A 20896-nucleotide genomic window follows, 5' to 3' on the forward strand; every position below is an offset into this window, starting at 1 on the left:
ACCAAGCTAAGTTGCTCAGGGTAGCAAATTTTATTAAAAAAATAAAAAAATAAAAAAATCCTTCATACCCTGCATAATATGCATACACTGCTTACGCTGAATTGTAATGCCTTTGTTTCAAACATTCCTCTAAATAAACAAAAGAGAGCAGATCTTGTTAGCAAGCTCAAATATATATATATAAATATATATTTTCCCCCCTCAATTACAGCCAGTGGCTAGGTTCAAGACTTGTTCTGTTCTTTCTTCTTTTTTTCTCTAAAAATGCTCCTGCTGCCCTATCTGTCAGCTGGCATGTGTCCTGAAGCATCATGGACACATCTCATTCTAGTAGACCAAAGCCTTGCATGTTATAAGCTATTGTCTCTCCCCAAAGTTTAACAAAAACCCTGTGCTACCCCTAGCTAAGAGATGAGAGGAGGGAAAGCATAAATGAATATGTTAACTCCTTTTGAGCAATGTGACTTCACAGTACTGGGAGCATCTACGTGTGCTCGGCACAGTCACCACAGCATGACAGTGTTGAGCAGGGCACTGAGATACACCAGCCCAAGGAGGAATCTGTCCCCACATCAGGTGTGGTGTGGTGGGCCTGATGGGCAAAGCTGGCAAATGCGTTTGGTCTCTTCACACTTCATAGCTGGCAGTAACAATGCACTGAGAACACATGTAGAAAGAAGATGGAGGCTGCTGAAGGACTTACCCCATCTTTCTCCACCCTCCGAGGTACATCCATGCCCAGTATCTTTTGCAAGGAGCATCAAGAAAGTCTTGCTTGGAGTTGCAGGGAATTCAGTGGATGAGTTCTTTGTAACTTACTGGAAGATAATTATTCTGAAAGATGCTTCTGGAACCAACTACTAGATCGATAGCAGGAATTTATTTTGCTATTAGAAAACCTTTGAAGCTCCCATGGGTAGTAGAATTCTTCATTTCAGCCAGATTTCAGTACTTTATTATAGTTCAAATCTTGCTTCAGACATAAGGAGTGCTGAAAAAGGTACCCACAGCAAAGGTTGGGAAATTATTTGAGATTGTTCTACTTATGATTCTCTCCTATAAATAATACATGGCTTTTAGAAACTTGCATGTGAAATGAGGTGAGAATATGCTTCAGGTGAAATACATTGTAAAAAGGGACATTATAAAAATAAATACCTTTCAATTGATTAGAAAATGTGGAGCTGAGAAAAGGAAATATCTGACTAGCTCTCATAAAGAAGGAGTTTGGGAACTGATCTGATTGAGCTTTTAAAGGGAATATAGATTATTTTCTCACACATTTTGGAAAGAAGTTCTCCATTTTTAATGATCTATATTGGCAATGAGGCACCTTTTCTAACTTATGTAATTTATACCCTGATAAGCTCTAATTAATATACAAACATATGCACATGCACAACTGAGGAAATCAAAATCTTGAAAGGCCAGCATGTGATTCCAATTAATCTTGGAATGAATATATGAGAAAAGCACCACAACAAATATTATCTGAAAGGGAAAATAGGTTTAAAAGGTCATACAACAGAATTATTCAGAGAAATGAAATGTGGAGAAGACTGTGAGAGGCTTTAATAAACTTAGGCAAATTAACAACCTGATGGCAGATTACACTTGATAGAGACAGAAACACCGTAATGCACTTTGATGGAATAATTAAAACTACTTGGTACACACTGCAGGATGTTAAATTAACAGAGAGTATTCAAGAAGGCATTCCTGAATGCCACTGTGAAGAGCTTTGTAAAGATCTCAGCTCAGCATAGCTCAGTGGATAGCACCCACAGACAGCAAAGCAATGCCCATTCACTGAGAAGTGCTGGATTTACTTCTGCCCCAGATGGGGACAGGAAATAAACAAAATTCACCTCTATACCTAGCAATATCAGGGTAACTAACGTCTGAGAAAGGCATTGAGTGAAACTGTATTAGTTTCCCTTAGCCCATATAGAATCACATAATAGAATTATAGAATCATTAAAGTTGAAAAGGACCCTTAAAGATCATCTAGAGACCAACTCCTTTGCAATGAAGAGGAACATTCACAGCAAGATCAGGTTGCTCAGAGCTTGATCCAACCTGGCCTTGAATATCCCCATGGACAGGACTTCCACTGTTCAAGTATCTCACTACTACAGTATTTAAGCTACCATACAGCACAAATAGAATGACAAAATGTGTTATTATACAGTATGGAAAACTGAACATTATAAGCAGAATACAAGACTTACAGGGATCTGGAACTACCTGTCAAAACAGAAGAATCAAAGTAACATTGCTGGACTATAATATATTCATGTGTAGGATGTTCTTGCCTTTGCACTTAGTTATTCCGTACTTCAGAGTATATTTTATATTATTACATTTTTGTATATTTATGTATTTTTTTTTTATAAAGACTGGAGGATGGGGGCTTAGCCTACTGAGTTTGGGAATTGTGCCTTGTACTCATAGAGAGATAATCCTTTGGGAAATTCTGTTGTCCATGCTGTATTTCCAATATAGACAAAAGGAAGAAGGATGCCAAATCCATTAAAGAAAGTATTTGTATACTGTATGTAATTTAACTTCTGAATCCATTGCCATTGGACCTCTACAGCTTCGGTTTTACTTTTCATATACAAGCAAACACACAAATCAAATTAAGCTCCAGAAATTTGTTATAGCACTGTCTGAAAATGAAAGAGGGTTTCAGAAAAGTGAGTTGTTCAGTGTGAGCAATTAGAACAGTGTAGATGGTATTTTATACTTCTCTCCAGTCAGCATCTTCTGTCTGCACAAAGTTTATATTTTCTGGATCATCACGAGTTGAAGTTGAAGTTCAATCCTGCAAATTGACAATCCCAAATGGAAAACTCATTTTCACTGGCAGAGTTTACAGCTATTTCCTAAATAGTTGTTTCTAGCTGACTGCACTAAAGCTCTTTTAACTGTTGATATAAATGTGCCACTAATGGGTTTTTAATGGAATTTGAAATTAAGTACATTTGAATACACATCTCCGCCCATATGCAGAGGCTTATATATCTACCAATAGGTGTCTGTATTTTAGGAATTTGTGTGCATACGCAAAGACTGGTGATTCAAATGTGATTTCACTGTAGAACCTATAGCTTTACAAGAATGAAAAGCAATCTCAGATCTCTCTGTTGCTTATATCTCAGTAGCTGTGAGGATCAGCTGTGAAAAGCTATATGCAAGTGAGGTGGGAACAGGCTTTGTTTCAGGGATTAAATCTAAATGCAATATGTACTTTCATGGTTTTGTAATGGATTGATATAGGGTTATTATGGATAATATTTATTTAGACGAGTCAAAAATGTTTAACACAAAAGCATTTTCAAATGGAAATAGCAAAGCACAGTTTGCAAATGCACAGGCTAAAATTATGTGTAATTTCAGTGAATGGCAAAGACTGAATAGCAGACAATTGCCTGTAGGGGTTTTTACAGTCCCAAATGACAAAGCGATGTCTATAGCACAGAGCATATAAATCAGTTCCATGACTCGAAGAAATGATATGATATATCAATCATCTGCATTAGAAATACGCAGTGAGGCGCTCAGTCATTTGTACATCCATTGGAGGCCTGTTCAAATGCCACACGTTTAGTAAATTAATTGGACAAGTCAATATCAAAATTGAAAAACATGCTCTCATCCTTTCTGCATGCTGGTTCAACACTACTGATAATAATTAAAATAATTCCTATTTTAACATAACTAATTTTCACAGGTTTTCCCTGAGGACATCTGCGGTTGCAAAATGATGTATTTTTCCACAGAGTTTCCGTAGTACCTAGACTGGAAATTACATCTCTCTTTTTCTCTCTCTCTTGTTTTTTTAAATCTTGTTTATCTAGCACCTTTTCCACACAGATTCAAGCAGCTTTGCTAATAGAGAAACCGGAGAAATGTATCCATTGCTCCATTGGTGGTGGTAACCAGCAAAACCATAGCACATTGGGTATGAGAAATATGAGGCAGACCCAGGAGGACAGAATTTGGGACATGCAGGATAGACAAGACTCACTTCTGATAAGCAACCAGCCAGACACGGCTCCTCAAGTTGAGATTTACTAACCAGAAGTGAACAATGTTCTTTATTTCTTGCTTATGACAATATCCAGCATCTAATGCTAAAGGTGAACAAAAGCAGTCAAAAGGCACTTTGTTTGGAGAGAATATTTTTTTACCATATAACACTGCATTACATCCATTTGGTCTTCAAAGGCTGTATTTAGTAAGGACAATGAGAATTGCACTTATCTATTAGAGTTTGATACTAATCTGTTTATTACCCATCTTGTAGCCATTGCCTCAAATAGCTCGTTTTGAAGATAATTCAGTGCTACATAAAAGATAAACAAGGGAGTCTGTTGCACTGTGTCACAAGGTCGTAAAAACAACCTGACAGGCAATTAATACTCCTCCCTTGCAGAGCAACAGCACTGAAGATAAAACAATTCTCTCACATACAGGTACGTAAGTCTGAATTCAGGCATCTGAAGACTAGGTTGGTAAAATAGCAAGCTAAGCAGGATTTAAAACAAAATTCAGTCCCATGCATCAAGGGACCAGTAAGCCATGCTATAACATGGTCAGAGGTTGCACAGAGAGAAGGGAGACACAAAGGTAAAACCACCTGGAAAGCCATCTGTGCCACCAGGAGGACTGCTTGGAGAGAAGGGTTGAGCTGAAGCCTCCCTGAATTCCTCCCTGCTAGAGTACTTCGGCCAGTTCACGACTCTTCTCCTCACCCAATGTCATTTCATGGCCTGTCTAGACAGTGCTTTTGAAGATCAGCAAGGCTCATATGCCTTTTTCCTCTAAAGAAATGCATTTCTGCCCCAAAAATATGTTCCGTAAAGAAAAGATTGTTTGTTCCTCCAGCTACTCTATATATACCATTCTGTCTATCCCAAGAAGCCACAGGTATCACAAGACATCCAAACTGTCTTGCTCAGTATGAGTAACACTATGAATAATTTTGTTCTCATCTTATTGTTAGCATTGCATCTATTGCATTCCTCTGTAGTTTATAAATATCATTTCTTTTCTGTCTAGAACTTCCAGATAACCTTTTGTTCAGAATTTTTCACTTTAAGAAGTTGTAATTGGCTAAGAACTCTAAGTAAAGTCATGTGTTCTGTAAATCCTATTACAATGTTAGTTAATACAGCTCACCAAAGGTAATTCAATGCAATTCCCATATCCCAGGACTCCTCAGTGCATTTGCTATGTACCCAAATTATACCCCTTCTATTTTCTTAAATCTTTTCCCCTCTTTGAGTAGTCAGCACTGGATGTCTTAAGAGTCTCTGTAATGTGCTTTCTGGATTTGAAAGACAAGTTAAGTCAACTCTTCTAATAATTTGCATTAATAGAAACATAATTATTTCCAAACAGCAGTGCAACTGAAAAAGGAATTTGTATGTCTATATTGTATCACACCATATTGATATTGTTATTGAAACAAGCCAACAAAAATGCTCAAGACTCATAACATACTGTTTTAAAATTGTGTTAAAGGCTTGTTGGCAAAGAAGGCACAGGTTTTACTTATGTTGGGGAATTAATTTCGGATAAGAAAAATGTCACATTTTCCTGATGAAGAGCTTTGCGAGAGTATCATCCCATCTGATCCCCTATGAAAGACACTCTTGAAGTAGAGGAAGTCACACCCATGGGACTTTAGAAATCACCAGTTTTAAGGAACTGAAAATGAATCCAAACCCTTACAATTAAGAAATCCTTAGCAGCAAGCTGCCACGTGAAACCACATTGCTTTTGCTTTGCCATGCAACAAACAATGTTTTTCTTTGTAGATAATGAATTTAAGGACAGATTATTGTTACTTTTTTTGAAGTGAAGGCATCAATAAATGTTTTTAAAAGGGTGCAATAGCACCTAACTACAATACCTGTCTTTTGGAGCAAAAATCATTGCCTATAATTAAGTACTTATTCTATCCTACAGAGGCAGAATTCAGTGCTGAGCAAGCATGTGGGAAACACAAGATGGGAATAGATGTACTTCCCCAAGTTTCCAATACTCTAAGCCTGAGAAAAACACCGAAACTAAAATACCTGTGCTGATTCCAATAGGAAGGGATTATAACTCCCCACTCCCAAATAATCTTCTCACCAAATAGTAATGAGTTTGTTCAGGTGAAAGTGGGGGATCTAACACCTCCTATTAATGCATCCTTTTTGCAGCTGTATTACTCTGTAAGAGCACATACAGATCCCAGTAGCCTGCTTGAACACTCCCCTGAGGTTAGAGTATCCTTGGATTCCATTTACTGCCTCAAGGATTATTTCTATGTCAAGCAGTTGCTGGCTGAAGTGCTGACGTAGATGAGAAGGAAGCCTATGTCTCCTGTCTACTTCTCAAAGGTCTGATTTTTTAGTCTGGTCAGGGTTTTAACAACAGGTAAGTAGTCTCATGGGGAGCGAGAGAAAGAGATTTGATTTCTCTCTGTTGGAGAGACACTAAACCAAGATCTGTCACAACTGGAGCATTCAGTCCTGTGAGTTACTAGATTAAAACAGGGATTGATGTCTATGAAGTGCTTTTCAAAAAACATTCTTAAAAGGAAAAATTTAGATAACTAATGCCAAGAGATTTTCTCCCTACCCTGATAGTGTTTCTGTTGTTGTTACTCCTACTGTGAAGCATCTAATGTGTCTGGAAAGGTACTTGTGTAGTTACCAACACAGGTTCTACCTTTGAAAACATATCTAACAGCAGCATTATTGAGATGATAATTTTTTTCTAAAGTTTTGTTGGTGTTTAAATTGAGCCAACAGTAACCAGGCTTTATGAGAGAGCTATTTCAGCTTAAAAAGCTACCTTTTTGTCAAAGCAAATCTCCAAACCCCAAGATACATCCACTGAAAGGAAAATATAGCCGCATGCACAGCCAAATGCATACGGAAATAAAACAATCCTTTTTATATTTTACATAATAAGTGACAGCTACAGAGGGAATGGCTACAAATGAAAAGCACAAACCTGCTTTCTTTTCAAAGGACCAAAGGGAAATGCATGGAACAATGAATCTGTTGAGCAAGACTCCGTCAAGATAAATATCATATGTCAAAAAAGAAAAGTATCTTTAAAATCGGCTTACTGTAACAGGAAAAAAATCAGAAATCTGTGTACCTTTTTTCAGCCAGTTGTTCTTTTTCAGAATTGAATCGCTAGAATTTCCACTATATTTCTATCTAGCTTTAATTTCACTTCTCCAAAATGCTAAAGGTTTTCCAGGTCTCTCTGAAGGTTTTGTTTGTTTGTTTGTTTTAAAAAACATCAGTTTGCCAGCTTATTATATACATAACACATCAAAGCAGCCTTTTATATAAATGTTTGTTTTATGTTCAATGATACTGGCTAATTTGTCAGAAGTGATCAGTAGTTTTTGGTGTCTTACTCTTGGACACACATGCTCTGAGCTCTAAAACCATCACAGAAAGTGAGTAAAAAACACACTGCTCATGTGCCAGGGATCTTTGTAGGATCCCAAGCCAGTATCTTAAAAATTGAGGCACTCGGACCTATTACTGCTTTCAGGAATTGTTGCTCATTAGATCTCATAATATCCCCTTTTTAAAAGGTGGAATTGAAGCTCATTGGTGGTGATGTCCAGGGTTTATACATTTTTTTTCTTCATATCATCTCCTCCCTGGATGTGCACAGAGAAATAATATGAAAAGAGAGTGTCTGTTCTGAAGTTACTTAGTTATAACTGGTTTTCACTGACTTCTTTTGGTTCGTGTTCCTTTTAGATAATATAGTACCTGTATTCTAGGGAGAGAAATGGCTTTGCAAATATTTCCTTTTTGATTAGGGAAATTTTGTCCTGAAAATGAGGACAGGAAATGAAAAAAAAAACCCTGCTAATCTGCAGGAGTGTTCCACGTGCAAGACCAGAGATTTGTTACCACACCAGCTTCCAAAAGCCATGTGAAAAGGGACTGACATAACAGTTCAGAAAAACAAGGTTCTTATCACAGGTTATGTGGCTGTTGACACATCACACATTCAGGATATCGCTTCACATTTCAACAGGCAGTGACTTTCCACACTCTACAGTTTCAGGTGAATTCTTTGAAAATAAGTAACTGGACATAGTGCCTGGAAGATATGGATAGTCAATAAAAATTAGTTATGCTAAACTGGTTCCTCCTTCAAAGTTTGGCTCCGGTAGGACCATCTCTGCATTACAGGCACAATTGGAACATTAAACTCAAGGGCAGACTGGCCATTTCCTGAGCTACTTGCAGTGCTTTGCTTCTGCACTGAAGGGGCTTTTCACACCCAATTCAGAAGATACTCCACAGACAGATCTGCATCCTGCCTGTCCTCCCTGGTTTGCCTTTGATGACAATGTTTACAGTCTTTAATCCCTTCATCCTTTCAAAGCTACAGGGTCCTAAAGACTGTGAAACTATTTTTACATTTGCACATACTGAAGAGTATGTTGAATTTACCACTTGTCCCAGCCTAAACCGCAGAAGGATGGAAAAAAATTTGGACACTCCCAAGTCTCTCAGGACAAAAATTTATTTGTATCATAGAATCCTCGAGGTTGAAGAAAGACCACTATGATCATCTTGTTCAACTGCCAATATATCATCATTCTGCCCACTGACCATCCCCACTCTCTTTTCATATTATTTCTCTGTGCACATTCAGAGCTTGATTCTTTCATTCATGACATTCCACTAATGTCAAGAATATTGGAAATAAAACCTATGGGAATATTTGTAGATATGGACATCCACGCCAGTTTCCCTAGCTAGATGTCACTATGTCTGTTGGCCATTTCTCAGTTTTATAAGGAACTTTAGGGAAAAAAAATATTTGGGCCTGGTGCCTTTATGGTTTATTTGTATTTCCTTTCTTTTTCTTTCAGTGAAATTTCAGTGCATGTTAACACTGAATCCTCTGTGTCTTGGCAACAGCCTTATGGTGAGGCTGATGATAACTGACTTGTTCAATCCTATCACATTTTCACTCAAAATCTGTTCAGCTCCAGCTTAACTGTTGCCGTATTTGTGTGGTTTAGGATCACATTTTATCCTTTCACTAAGAATGTTGTCTCATTTATTTTGGGAGAGAAATATAGGCTTTTCTTGGAGCAAAGCCACAATTCACATATTAATTAATTCTGGTGAAAGTCTCCATAATGATCAAAGTTGTACAACGTCTACTGAAAACCACCCGTATACTATCTACATTGTTGAAGGAACATAAAAAAAAATAAATCTGATTCTCCAAGCACAATTGGAGACCTTCTTTTGAATCAGAGAGATGAAATGAAAAGCTATGAAAGAGTACACAGGCAATCCTTACTCACTTATCTGATTATGTAACTCTGAATGCAAGCAAATACTTGTACTGTAAAAGCGGGAGCAACTGCCTTCCAGAACTGCAAGAGCTGTTTACACCCATTAGTGTGATAAATATTTTTCACTGTAACAAGTCTCCTTTTTCTTGGCGCTAGTACTAGAGATAAAGTTGAAAGACAAAGTATAAACACATCCAAAAGAGCTATTTTAATGCTTTTATTTTTTGCAATAAACAGTTAAATGTCTCTTATTCTTCTCTTCAAGACCCATGGCTAGAGCCAGCCCACAGCAGCAGAGGTTAGGGACCAATATCTGTGGTCAGTAAACATGCAAGAACTTGAATATTAAATACTCCCAAACTTTTATGTTATCTGCCAGTCATTTTGTGCAAGATTAAGTCCCATTAATAATCACATTATCAAATATCAAACCATGAAGTGTTCAGAAAAAAAAAAAAAGATTCTTTGCAAGCACAAAGCCAGACTGCAAGGACCATGGTGAAGAACACAGGACCTATTCATTCCCACCTTAAAGCTCATCTTGTGAGCAGAAACTGGAGCAAAGAAATTAGATTTTAATCTGATTTAAGGAAGGTTCCAGCCAAACTGGATGTTGCTGCATGGCTGGCCAGTGTAAACACAATCAATCCAGATAAAAACTATGTTTATATAGAGCTTTACAGCTTGAGTCTCTCCATTTGTTTATTGGGTAAAATACAGTTTTACGGTTTATCTTTACCAACAATATCCCCAAAGCATATCTTAATACCAGCATGTGCATTTACATTAACATGTGTGTGTGTGTGTGTGGTGGAACCAGGGTGGCTGACAGTAAGAACAAGTCAGGATAGAATGTGGGGTACTTTGCCTGACAAGCCACACTCAGAAGGTTGTTGGAAAGCAATGTCAATACATGCCAATAGTGGGTGAGACTGTACTGAAGTCACTCAAAGGATGTCACAGACTGGGTCTGATGCAATGGACATAGATTGCATATAAAATTTATCTAACTCTAATCTACATGTGTGACCTAGCCACTTTTGTCATGAGAGCTAGAAGAAACACGTTGATAAAAGCTAATCACACTTCTGACGTAGGCATTGACCACTTTTATTTGCTCAAGTTATTTCAGTTTCTGTTCCTGTTTTTAAATAGCAAACAACAATCACTGCCCTCATTACCAAGCCAGTATCACTCCAGCTCCACCACCTCTTGCAAAATGTGGGTGTAGGATAACATGGGCTTATACTAGTTGCATCAATTCCATCTCTAGTTTTGCACACAACAGATTTCTCTGACATTATGTAGACATCCATTTATATCCCATATACAGCTTGACTGTAATGACAGAAATAAAGCTTTACTTCATTTCTTTCTCTGCACATACATACAACTAACACTGCAACCTTAAATGAACCCTAGCATAAGAAAGGACATATTTTGCTAATTTGCTTTCTTTCTCTGCAGATGTTTGTAACAGAGGTCCATCAGCTAAAATGTCAATTGATTTTTCATGTTTAACATGAATAAAGGTATTAGCTCATGCCAGCTAGAATGTGTTCTTTCATTTTTCTTTTCCCCAAGAGACGATCTTTCTGTCCTGTAGGACTGCATGGTATTTTTCATTGTCTTAAACAGAGAACCAGATCAGTTCTTCGCTATGTCCTTGAGCTGTCAGAAATTAATGAATATATAATTTAAAGTATAGCACAGATAGACAGTCATCCTCCAAAAACTCATTGCTTCTAACCAGGTTCATTTCATTTTTTATTTTCAGGTCAAATGATTCCTTAGCAGGAAAAGTGAAGGGAAGAACAATCAAGTACTAAGAAAAAAGGATTAGATATACTATGGTCTGTTAACTCATGCACAACAGATAGACTTTTGTTATGAAAATGCATGCTTTAACTTGTCATTGCGTTGAACTAGAGCTTCATGAAAACATCAACTTTTCAAAATTAATAGAACATCTAAGGTGTTCATACATCAAAGTTCTATAGGTATCCTCAGAATAGGTATATCTCTGGCAATGTAAATAGAAGTCTGGATCCAGCAGGACAGCCAATGGGTGCACTGTGCTCTTGGTCCTGGTGGGCCAAAGTACTTGTCTGCCCCTCTACTCTCCTTTTGTACTCCTCTTTCAATATAAACAAATTTTCCTTTCCGTTAAGGTTATAGGATTTTCTCCCTTCCAAAGCAGCCAATGTCTTTGTATGCAGGATGCCTGCAGAGAGGTCTCTACCACTGCTCTTATAAGCACTGCAGAGGGCTAGGTGTCATTAGGTTATGGTGGCATCCAGGGCCAGAATTAGAAACCTAGCCACTATCAGCCAAAAGGAAGACTCATATGACCCACAGCACCCTTATATAACTTGTTTCTGTTTATCCCAACAGCTGCAAACCACAGCTGTCTCAGTGTGGGCTCAGCACACAATTGGAGCTGTTATCTTTCACCTCTTCTCGTTAAGCAGCAAAGACCTGGAGTTGTTCTGCAACAGAAGTAATCATTCAGAGACAAATTTAGCTCTGTTCCTGAGTAATTCACCCCAGTTTCTGAACAAACTCCATACACATAAATGGTTTGTAAGTCATTTTAAGAAGATTTATGAGAACGACTGTCTCTCTTAACTGAATTCAATTTCATGTTATTTGAATACATGGCAGAAGCACAGACCTTGGAAAAAAGGGTTTCCGTGTGCTTGATGAGCATCTAGAAAATATGCAGAATCACTGAATCACAGAATTGCCAGGGTTGGAAGGGACCTCAAGGATCATGAATCTCCAACCCCCCTGCCACATGCAGGGCCACCAACCTTCCCACCTAATGCTAGACCAGGCTGCCCAGGGCCCCATCTAATTTGGCCTTAACACCTCCAGGGACGGGGCATCCACAACCTCTCTGGGCAGCCTGTTCCAGCACCTCACCACTCTCTCTGTAAAGAACTTCTCCCTGACATCCAACCTAAATCTTCTCTCCCTCAACTTAAAACCATTTCCCCTCGTCCTGCAGCTATCAACCCTTTCAAAGAGTTGATTCCCCTCCTGTTTGTAAGCTCCCTTTAGGTACTGAAAGGCTGCAGTGAGAAGAAGAAATAGAGTTTCTCCGCTGGCATAAAACCCACTGTATATATAAGCTGATTGTCATACTTACATAAGAATGAATTGTAGGGTATCAGTTAATTGTCAAAATTAGTTGGAGAACTGGGAAATAGAGTCTATTCCAGATCCTTTGAACAGAGATCTAAGTTTGAACAAGCCTTCAACCTATTTGTTATTTAGATTTTCCATCTATAAAATGATAATAATAATAATTATACAATTAATCCGTGGCCATGATACTTGTGGAAGACATGCACCACCACATAAGTGGTCACTGATTTTTCCCTTGTGCTAAATTCCAAATTGTTTTACCCTCAGTGAAAGATTTCAAGTTCATCAAAATTGAGAGCCAACTTTCCACTGATGCTCCCCCATGGCTTTATTTATACATGAGGAAGAATTCTTTCAGTAACCAAGCTAGTGATGTAGATACAGCATGATGTACATCAGTATGAATCCATAGTTACTTTAAGGCAGTGTTTGCAGTGCATTGCGGGTTCACAACTTCGTTCCCTGGGTGACTGTCTTGAAGGATACAACACAGTCCTTCCACATGTTACATCAGCTGATCCCATTCAAACAGATCTATTTCCCAGCAGCAGCAGCATTAAATACAGCTCTGTTTCGCATTGTTGAAGGCAATGAATCACAAAATCTATGATGCACGATGTTTTGTTATATCCCTGAGCTTGGCTTTTGACTGGGATGTGATTTCCTCCATTCAGGAATAAATGGAAAACACATTTAACCATCTCTGTCTTGTAAGGCAAGTCTTGGAAGGTGACATTTTTGCAGGTGAAATGGGAGCTGCTCACAAATTGCTTAGGCCTGTAGCAATCTTTACAAGTTTTACAAAAGCCTGTGCTATCAGCAATTCTCCTATTAGATCCAAAGCTAGTCATTCATGTTCAGCTTTTAATCAGTTATTAGGGCAGCAATAACTTGTTTCTCCTTTCTCTGGTAATTTTGAAGGAAAAAGTGTTATCATGAATAAGATCTCCCAAAATTTGACAATTGCCAGTGTGAAGCCAATATATTTATTGGAAATATAATTTGTGGCCTGAATAAAAGATTCCTTTTTATGAATGAAGGACATTTTTCAATGACAAGTACTTGTGCAAAATGCTTTTTTGTTATATAGCAAAGACATGATGGGAAATGATTGAGTAAATAAGTAATAAGTAATGCAGCTGAAGAACATTATTCTTGCTATTGTTGGTGCTTCTCCTTGGAAGAGAATCCTTCAGGTCTGTATAATAGCTATTCTGAAGAAGAAAAGGTATTTTGCAAAGCTAGGTAACTGTCTTCTTCTCAGATATGAATAATTTCACCTCCTGTGTATGCTGCTCTAGTCCAGGCTTCTTCCCATTTTACAAAGAGTCCTTTTTCACGTGGATCAATGTAACCTTATCTCCATCTCTTGAAAAATTACACTCCCCAAAAAAGAAATTTCAGCCCTTCTGCAAAATCATACAGCAGGAGAGAAGCTGAAAGCTGGAGGTGAGAGAACCAAAAGAAGTACAAAAAAAAAAATTCACTCTCTTTTCATCCATGGCACAGCACCAGGACAGTGAGGCTTCTGATTTGTCACTTTGTCTGCATAGCTCTTCAGAAATTATGATTTCCATTAGGACACAAGGAGAAACATGTCTAAAAAGCATGTAGTTTCTGACCTTTACAACACAAACATGAGACTTTGTGTAGGCTTGAATCCTTCTTAAAGCCAGAAAAGGAAAATAGAATTGTAGATAGGTGTCTTAATCAGCACACGTGTTATGTATTTATGGTTGTAACAGACTGGAAAGCTGTGCTAAGCCTAACTCCATTAGGCTTAGGACATGGGCCCCTCCTAGAGATGCAGTGCAAGCCTGCAGAATGCTGTGCAGAGAAACAGTGGCTGGAGAAACAGTATTGTAACACCTGGAATATAGGTAACAGGCTTCTCACATTTCTCAGCTCACTTAATTATGCCCCTTCAAGTTGGCTTGATTTCAGCATAAACAATCCCACTGCAAGTTATGGTTGTTTCATGGAAATCTACACTACTGCTTCTTCCACCCACAGGCAGAGCTCCACCTACGTAAACTTTTGCACATGCCTGGGAACAGGTGCAAAGATGTAACAGTAGCCATATCCTAATCTAACAAGCAAGACTTCAGACTCACTTGGGGTTCCTGCTTTGAACACCAGCACAAAGCATTCTGGCTGCTCTCATTTCAGAAGTTGTAGCTGACTGCAGTCACTTGAAGTGGTAGTAGCCCTTCCTGGGCACTGTGCACTGTGGTGGTGTTTTGGTAGCTGCTTAGGATCTGTAGCAACATGGCTTGGCTACAGAGACAGCAGTATCTGTGGAGGCTGACACTGCTGAGACTTCAGAAGTGCTGAAGAAAATGCACAAAGAGAAATGTGGATGGCTTCCATTCATTTTAATGGGTAATTAGCTTTAAAGTCTAATTATAGACATTTTAGTGTCACAAACATTATGAATCTTTTCATTTTAGGTTAGCACTTCTCAAGCACAACACAAAGAGATAATATATGCTCATCTTTGTCACATCCTGTCATTCTCTTCATTTGAAGGCACTGTCTCTAGGAATTAAGCTGTAAATCTCGATATACTAAGTGCCCAGAATTCAGTGGCTTATTTGAGTAAGTAAGAACCTCAAGTGAAAGCATTGTCATCCCACTAGTAGAAACGTTTCGGATCCAAAGACTGTGTATTGCTCAACAGAGTGGATTTTCTACAGCCTTCCACAAAGCACCAGTGAAGACAGATAACTTTAATAAATGAGTATCATTTTGTATCTGTGAGCAAAATTTTCCCTTTGTAATACAAAGTGGCTTTGGTTCAGTCTAGATAATGTATTCTGCTTCCACTGTTGCTATTGATGTCCTTTCAAGTATACAGAATATGTAGCCATTAATGAGCTCTTTCTGTTAAGATGTTCAGCAATGAAATAATTAACAACGCTGATGCGTAAATTAGGCTTCAGATTTTAAATTGCCATTTAGATTAATAAGGCGGATCACGTTTGTCTAACTGTTCACCAGAGGAGATGAGGACTTGCTATATGCTAAATATAGCAGTACTCTAAGTAAAAACACATGCAAGAACAGGCAGTATCTATGCCTACCTTGTCTCTTTTCCATCTTTCTTTTCCAGGCAGCCTCCAGACTTAGAAAATACTAAAGGATGCTGCAGCTGAAGACAACAGTATGGCTAAGTAAAAAAGACTGGAGAAGGAGGTGTAGTTGCTACCGTTTCAGGTGTAGTTGCTACTGTTGTGTCAGAAAGATTTCTGTCTTTTTGCTCTTTCTGAAATACAAAGAAGCAGGATTTTGCTATTAACATCAGGTTTGCACCAAATATATAAAGCACTGAAAATTGCTGAAAAATCAGTCAAGTGTTGCTTGCACTGATGAACTTCTGACCTCCACTTCTCTTTATCTTCTCCCAGTGGCACTGAGATCACAGTAATCCTGAAACTTAGATTAGTACCTTTAAACTCTGGTTCAGAGACAACTCTTCTAACGTGGTTTACCCCTTACAAATTGGAGGCTTCAGTACAGCTGACTCCTAAGGCACGGCTTTGTGGGAGCTGTGCTATTCACCAGGGAGATTGGCTTTTCATGGTCACATTGTCTGAGAACACAAAAAGGGGGAAGGGGTAGGTTTTGCTTCATGAGATGAAAGAATACGCTGTTTTCTACAGTTAGTCACTATTGTATAGATTTTTTTTTTTTAAATATTTGATCTGTTTAGGTCTTATCTACTGTGGCTTAAGTGTACTTATCTAGCACAAAGGCTTGGCCACTGTGTCTCCTCTCTGAACTCCAGGCTTGAGCAAGGTCAGCTGGGAAGTAGGCAAGCTAGCATTTTCCAAACACATTATAAGCATATTCAGTAAGATTCATTAATGGAGGGGGAAAAAAAAAAGCAAAACTTCTAATCTGCAAATATTATTAAGGGGAAAAGTAACATAAATCAAGCACCTGAAAAAATACTTTTTTATTCCGTAGTTGTGATGACATTGTATTTTTCGTCGTGTTAACACATAAGAATCAGCAAAGCTTATACTTCATATGAAATATTCAGAGAATGGTGGCTATCACCGTATCTCTAGGGCCTTAATGATATCATTGATATTTGCACATTCAGATGGGAAATATTCTGTACAGCTTTCCAGCACCCCACCTTCGCACAGTTTTGACTGCAGTATCTCTTGTTTCGTGGCAGGGTGACCGAGAGAGTTTACTTTTTAACTTTTTTCATTAATGGACTGAGTTCAGGGTTTGTAGCTTTCAGCTTTCAGCACTCAGCCTTTTATTTCTAATGGATACTGCACACATTACACTTCTGTCCTTGTCATAACTTTGCAGTTTGCATATATCGTTTTGCACATATGTAAAGGTGTATATCTTTCTGTAGGGACAGATCCATGCCTGATGTGTGGTTTCTCTTAAATATTTTTCACCAAGCTTTCTGAACTGGTGTTCTTCTAGTCAAAATCACAGTTCTCCCTGGAATATGTCAAATTAAGAACTTTGTCTCTCCCTTCATCCCACACTTACTTTCTATTCCCATGCAACTTCAGTCCTACTGTCCCTCTGTTTCTCAACTTCAATCACAGAGCTTTACAGTGGCAATAACAGAGGCTGTCTCAAATGCCTGCTTCTTCCTTGTTATTCATTAAGTGCTTAATCTCCAGAATAAAGATAGTCAGAAATATGTTATCAGAAATGTGAGCCACCTCTTCAATTCTTCAGAGCCTTGGGCACCCTCTCACCAGCTTCATTTTTGGAGTGTGTGTAACAGTAGTTGAAGTTGCCATTTGAGCTGGGAATCTTTTGAATGAAAGCATTTCTTAAACTAAATAATGTGAAGAACGACAGAGTTGAAACATCTACTTGACTGACTCACCTTTGCCCCAGATCCACACTGACAATCTCTTTAATCCTTCAGGACTGCAGACTTAGAGAACATTCTATCTGTATGAAGACACATCTAAATTTTGTGTTAGCAAGAAAAAATCATACTGTCTTTGGATACTAAAAGTGATCTATGATCATAGTGAAAATTCTTTACCTTGTTTTTCTGTAGGAAATTATTTGCTGTTTGGCAACTGCTTTCCATCCTGATGCTGGATGCAGCATTTCGGTGGGGTGGAGAACCTATGAGGCACTTTGGCATAGAAGAGTTAGGAAATGAATGGTCCTACTGTCTGTCTCCACACTCAGACTGTTTCCTAGAAACTGGAGCGCTGAGGTCAGTGACCAGTGCCCTTGGAAAGGTGTTACTAAGGGACATTCCTGCTCTCAATTCTCCCAAAGTCTTGTGCAGCTCTTATTCAAGTATGAGTAAGGGAAGTACAGAGGAGAAACAATTTGATCTACCATTCTAGCAGGGATGAGGATGAGGTGAGCACGTGTTAATTAGGAAAGGAACAGGGGCCTGTAGATCCCAGGCTGAACATATTCAAGGGAATGTGGCTCACCCAAACCCGTCCCCACTGAGGCCATCTCAGCCCTGTGTGATAGAGCAGTTCTCTGCAAGCAGCCCCATGTCAAAAAACAACCCCATGTCAGAAAACAACCCCTTCAGGACTCACCATTTCTTCACCCCTTCCACATCTCAGCAGAACCAAAGCAGGAGAACAGGACCACCTCCCTGGTCTACAGAGGTAAGGTCCACATGTATGCTTTGTGTGGAAAATGCAATTCAAGCATAGTGAAGCACAGAGACTATCTCTTTTTTGGAAGATTGTAGAACCTGGCACCTCGTATGTCTGCCCCTGATTACAGGAACAGCTGGAGTAGGGACTTGCACTTCCAGCTGACACATTTTCTTGGTATGGAAATTAATTTTGGTCTTCAGTGCTGTAAAACAACAACCCAGTGTACAAGGCAGCTCTGGTGACTCGATGTGTTCCTCCTGTTTTGCAGGTGAAGGAGCCCCATGGAAGAGGAGAGCCGCTGCCCAGGCCTGAGCCTCTGCCTCTCTGGGGTAGCGATGATGCAGGTAGGGGCCGGGCTGCACTCAAGGGCTGTGGGGGCTGTTTTGGCTCCATTTTGGGTTGCAGTGCTTTGTTCCAAAGCCAGGCTTTGGTGGAGGGTGTTTTTCTTGTTGAAATGAGGCATGGGCTATTGCCCACTGTTTGCCAGAGAACAGCAACAACCACTGCTTGTGCGTGGGATGGCTGAAGTGCACGATGTGCTGCACAAGAGCTCCTGAGGAATTATGCCATGGCATGAGGAGAAACAAAAGTATTATGGCAAATCCCTTGAGTAAACCATCAGCCATGCTTCATCATTAACCTGCTGTGTGGGCAAAGCTCTCATTGCTGCCTGGCAGGTGCACAGGAACCAGGGATATGGGCACTGTGCAACAAGGGGCCACATTACTTTTTACTGTCTCATTTCTGTTTTGGGGATTTTGTTTCTTTGGGAGTGCTGGTTTTGTCTGGTTGGTTCTTGTGCTTTTTAAAAAATTTCTCTTTGCCTTATTATAAGCATAGGTATTATTTAGAAGTTAAAAGTGCAGCAGATTAATTTAGACTTGGTATTGTGGTTAAGTGGTATGTCAGAACTTCAGAATTGCACTTTAGCCAAGGAAAAAATGCGGTGGCTGCAGACTACAAATGTCCTGATAAACAAGCACTGCCCCAGCATGACAAGTATCTGACAGATCCTGAGGCAGATTTCACTTGAACTCTTTGGGGATTTTCTTCCTGCTCTCTCTGCCACTTTTGCAACTGTCCCCTGGGAAACATCCCAGCAGCCTCTGTCCCCATTAGGAGGAAATCTTTCACTTCCTCATTCTGATTTTGAGTACTTAATGGTTCCGAATAATTCCCTTGACCTATAATCAGTCTTGGTTTCTATGCATACAAAAGAAATGCCAATCTAGATGATATATTTTATGAAACAAATTTAGAAATACATTTAAATAAGCACTCTGTGATGTTATTGTGGTTGCAGGCTGTGTTGATTCCTAGCCAACTTTAGCTAGAGTCATAACACACTTTTTCTAAAATATGGGATCCCACAACGGATAGCTCTGCTGATTTCATTAAACTGGATGGTTGCTTTCTTCTGTCTGAACTGTAGCAAAGCAAGGGCCCGCCTGACTCCTCCATTAGCAGCACGAGCAGCGCAAGGGCTGGCATTGCCCTTCTTGCTTGCTCCTGGTCACTCTTCTCTAACAGAAGCTCTCCCCTCAGATCAGGTGCTGGCAACACATTAAATTGACCTTGTTAAAAATGCAATATTTAGTGCAAATTTCTTGGCAGTGTTGGGTACTGTTCTTTTTCTTTCCTGGATTGTTTAAGCATCTAGGATAAATTCAGTTAAAGCAGGAATAGCACTTACGGTTTACTGCTCTAGAAACTAGTCTTCCAGAATTTTAAGAACCTTTCTACCATGACCCAGCTGCCCTAAACTGGTCCTTGAATGTTTGCTTGCACTAACTGGCTGGCTGGGGACACTTAGTACAGCACATCAAGTTACCTTTGATTTTTATTGTTTTCCAGTCGTTCTGCTTAAGAAGCATTTAACATGTACCTCACCATATCAATCAATTAAACTTGATTAAAACCCAACTGCTTCACCATAACAAACCTTATAGCCAATTCTTGGGTACCTGTAAGAATGACATTAGAGGGTTATAGCAGTATTTCTTTCAAGGCTTCTACAAGAGCAATCTGAGGAAATCTTAGTATCTGCACGATCCCTTTGATTAGGACTAAAGTTGCATGTTTTTACTCTGCTTTCATACTGGCTCTTGGTTATGCCAGAGGACTTAAACTGCTTTTAAGCAAAAAACATTAATTCTCAGGTTCCAAGCCCAAAGTGGAGTGTCTTATGAGTTGTTTGTACATTTTGTTCTGTGGTGACATGGTGAAGTTTGATGCCCCTGAGTATGATTGCAACAGGTGAAGTAATTCCTTGGTCAGAGGATGAGGAGCAAAGAAGAGCAACATATAACCATGAGATTTTGTAATTTCTCAAAATGATCTTTAAAAGCTTTATAAAAGATCTATCTGTCTTAATGAAAAGCAGTTCTAAGACTACTGTAGCCTTTGAAAGAAGTGTGTGAATTGCTGGCAGATTCAAACCACAGCTAACATTTACAGTATTCTCCCATTATTTATCTTATAAAAGTATATGTATCTCTTGAGCTTTCAAAGGAAAGCTTTTCAAAGGAAACAGAAACAAAGACCTACCAGCTATGGTTTCCACAACTAGATAATCTGTAATTGCTGTGCATAACACTAAACAGTAGGACAGCAAAAAAGACATTGCTTCACTGATGTCTCTGCCTTTTTTAGAGCTCCACCAGCTCATAAACCATAGAGGGTAAAGGCCCTCCCCGTATCAGTGCCAATGCTGCAGGAGCTGAGAGAGAGTTCCTACAGTGCCTTGCATTTCCAAGTGTATTCATCA

The 20896-nt window shown here is 39.0% G+C and overlaps 1 protein-coding gene across 1 annotated transcript in view; it reads left to right on the forward strand.

Moving 5' to 3' along the window:
- Window positions 1–18988, forward strand: part of LOC149919041 (uncharacterized) — a 46401-nt gene extending 27413 nt beyond the window's left edge. The window contains exon 3 of the mRNA XM_090135761.1: window positions 18398–18988. Within this exon, the coding sequence (XP_089991887.1) occupies window positions 18398–18655 (258 nt within the window). The 3' untranslated portion in view covers window positions 18656–18988. The remainder of the gene's footprint in view (window positions 1–18397) is intronic.
- The last annotated feature ends 1908 nt before the right edge of the window (window positions 18989–20896 follow it).

Source organism: Phasianus colchicus, chromosome 2, assembly GCF_987193195.1.
Source record: "Phasianus colchicus chromosome 2, bPhaCol1.hap1.1, whole genome shotgun sequence".
In the NCBI taxonomy this organism is placed as follows: domain Eukaryota; kingdom Metazoa; phylum Chordata; class Aves; order Galliformes; family Phasianidae; genus Phasianus; species Phasianus colchicus.